The sequence below is a fragment of the Teleopsis dalmanni genome, chromosome 1, assembly GCF_002237135.1.
Source record: "Teleopsis dalmanni isolate 2A chromosome 1, ASM223713v2, whole genome shotgun sequence".
NCBI classification, from domain to species: Eukaryota; Metazoa; Arthropoda; class Insecta; order Diptera; family Diopsidae; genus Teleopsis; species Teleopsis dalmanni.
This window is the reverse complement of record NC_051846.1, coordinates 147,140,064-147,143,172: the sequence shown is the minus strand read 5'-3', so window position 1 is coordinate 147,143,172 and position 3,109 is coordinate 147,140,064. Positions and strand designations below refer to the sequence as shown.

At 45.0% G+C, this 3,109-nt stretch overlaps 1 protein-coding gene across 1 annotated transcript; it reads right to left on the bottom strand.

Moving 5' to 3' along the window:
• Positions 1-465: 465 nt before the first annotated feature.
• LOC119669259 lies at positions 466-2,772 on the bottom strand. The gene is made up of 2 exons (XM_038079087.1): positions 776-2,772; positions 466-678 (listed from the first exon to the last, which is right to left on the bottom strand). The coding sequence occupies exon 1, from the start codon at positions 2,426-2,428 to the stop codon at positions 932-934; it is 1,497 nt and encodes a 498-aa protein (XP_037935015.1). The 5' UTR covers positions 2,429-2,772; the 3' UTR covers positions 466-678; positions 776-931.
• Positions 2,773-3,109: the final 337 nt, after the last annotated feature.

Below are 3,109 nucleotides of genomic sequence, written 5' to 3'. Positions count from 1 at the left end.
CTTACTAGTTTACGCTTATTAGCTAGTTGCGTGTTCCACCAAGGAACCTTACCTCTAATCGAAGCATTACCTGCAACCGTGCTGTTGTGAAAGGAGGTCAGTAAAACCTCACCTAAATGGTTTGCAGCCAACTCTATCTCTTCACGAGTTCTTAGTGGCCTAGCTAGAGAAAAATTTTCGGAACCCACCAAGTCCCTGTACCTAAGCCAGTTGGTTTTCCTCGGCCGGTACACTTTATCTTGCTGCTCGGATATACTGGGAATTTCAAACCTAATATGTTGATGGTCTGAGAGGGACACTTCGTCCGACACTCGCCAATTCCATATAGATTCCTCAATACCCCTAGTGCAAAGAGTGAGATCTAATACCTCTTCTCTAATTGCATTAATAAAAGTGGGTTTACTACCTTTGTTAGCTATACTTAATCCTACCGACATAATATAATCTAATAGGTACTCACCCCTTTTGTTATCATTGCTGCTCCCCCACACTGTATGGTGGGCATTAGCGTCACAGCCCAAGATTAGCTGTCGCCCAGTGGACTTGCAGAAGTTGATCAGCTGCTGGACTTCCGATGGTGGAATGGTTACTTCATCACCTGAGAAGTAGGCAGAGGCCATGACTATATCTGTGGCCCCTCCTAGTGGTGGGACTTCGACTAGAACCGCTGCTAGGTCTCTAGAAATAAAGTTTGTTAACGGAAGATATTTCACATCTCCACCGATTAGGATAGCTGCACGTGGCACTGCTATCGAACGGTCATAAACCAGCTTACCTGATTATGTGTTGAGACCCCGTATTTGGCCATCAAACACCCACGGCTCTTGGATAAATCCTAGAGCGATGTTATTGGTTTGGGCAATTCTGCACAAGGTGGCCGATGCTCCCTTAGCATGGTGCAGATTTGCCTGAAGCACTTCAAGAGCGCTCATTATGTCTCGTTAAGAGACTTACGGACGAGACTTTCACGCTTGTCTCGTCGAGAACCTTTATTCCTATCACCCTTTGATTGCTTCGGTAAAATTTTACCGATTAAAGGTGTTTTATTGATAGCGGTCCGTGGTTTACCTGCTACAGTTGCCGTGCCCGTGGAGGGCATTGTGGACTTTGTTACCGAGGTGGGAATCTGAACAGCACGCCCACTGGCAGAGCACACAGCCTTGCTTGTGGAGGGACGTGTGTCTAGTTCCTCTTCCTCAGGAACAGTCACTGTTGGGCAAACATCCGTAAGGCATGCTGCCGAAGCCGAGGATGATTGGATAGTACTATCATCCTGAACCACCTTTGGAGTATTATCTATGAGGTGAGAATGAGCGGGGGCGGTTCCCTTTAGCATCAATCTCAAGTGTCCGAACCGGTATGCAATCCTACCTTTAAGTTCGGATAACTTTCTCATAGATTCGTCATCAATGACGAAGACTAGGTGAAGCATCTGATCCTGCGTCAGCCTACGTATCACCTTCCACCGCTTGGTGGAGAATTTGTTCTGGGTACCAATGGTAGCCAGAACTTTTTCGTTTGACAGTGTCAAACTCTGAGGAAAATAGCCACGAACGACGTGAGTTCGTGGGAAATCCTTTTCCTCTACCGCGTTTATAGCGAGTCCGCGTTTGTGGCCTGAAAATTGCTTGACCCACTTCGCAGTTTTTGTATCACTGCAGACGATAAGCAGCCACCCCGTTCTAGGTAAACACCCTTCGAACTCCGGCTGTATTTCGTCGTTGTGTTGCTCAATAGCAACATCAATAATGGCTTCTTGGAGAAGCGTAATTTGCTCTGTAGAGAGCGAAGTGCCAGCCGAATCGGCCGACGTGAAGCCTAAGCGTACGCCTTTAACAGCTAGGCTGTACGATGGCTTGGTGAGCCCCACGTGAGCCACCTTGTGTTTTTTGGCGGGAAACAAACCGGGGGATTGCTCCTCCGATCTGACCCGCTTGTTCGCAGGCGGATGTTGCATAGCAATTTTAAGAGCCTCTGCCCTGCTATGGCCTGAAGACATGGCCGCCTTAAACCTTCTTCGCTCACTTCTTTTAAAGTGAGTAAATTTTGAGAATTCCAAAGTGAGGTTGCCAACTTTGGAGCCAACGACAGTTAAACTGGATTTTTGTGATACCACACTGCCGGTGTCGTAATCACCAGATTCAACGGCTTTGGAATTTGAAGACAAAACCTCAATAATTTCCTGCCGCCTTACCTGAGATCGCGACGAAGTTACTGCTGGTGCGTACACCGTTTCCGCAAGCGGAGAAGTAGACGGTGGCCCGTCCGGGTCCATTTTGACGCACACAGTAGCGCTGTCGAAATGGGTGGAGGCTTCCAGCCCAGTGGCCGGCATACACTCAGCTACAGATAATTCCGTAAAGGAATCATTTGAAGATGATGCCGTTAGAGTGACATCAAGCTCATTTGTATTATTTAATTTATCCATACAAAAATTATTTATATTGGAAGGTCACACACGACATAGCCCGTTTATCGTGAGAAGTCTAAATTCAAACTGGAGGTCGACAGGTATCCAGAGTTCGCATATTAAAGACCAACTATCCATGGCCATTCATCCCTCGGCATATGCTGTTCCACCTTGGATTTGAGCTTTGATTTAAGACGCTTTTACATGCGTCCGCCCGATTACAATTAGCCAGCACCCATAGTAGAGATGACCATACTATGAACCTGTTTCTAGCCGCCCCCGCGTAGAGGATGTAATCACACTACCGACAGTATACAACAGTTACGGCACATACACAAAGTACGTGTTTATCCCCCTGTGTATCTGACGGCTGAAGCAAGAACTTAATATAAATCACAAAGAAATAATTATACAATACATTGACAATAAAATAACAAATACATATATAGAGAAATGATATATTTTTTTGAAGGTGTTTTTATACACATGGGCATAGTGTCAGGTATATCGTATATCAGTGTTATATTTGATCCTGGCATCAGTAGCAGTTTGTAGAACATGAAGCATATCCAAAAAAAAAAAACATTTTTGTTAATTATATTCTTGATATTTTCTTGACCTTTATATTATCTTAATACGGCTTATACTTTGATTTAAGGCAATGTGAAGCCAGTGCTTTTGTGGTCTCAATATTATTCT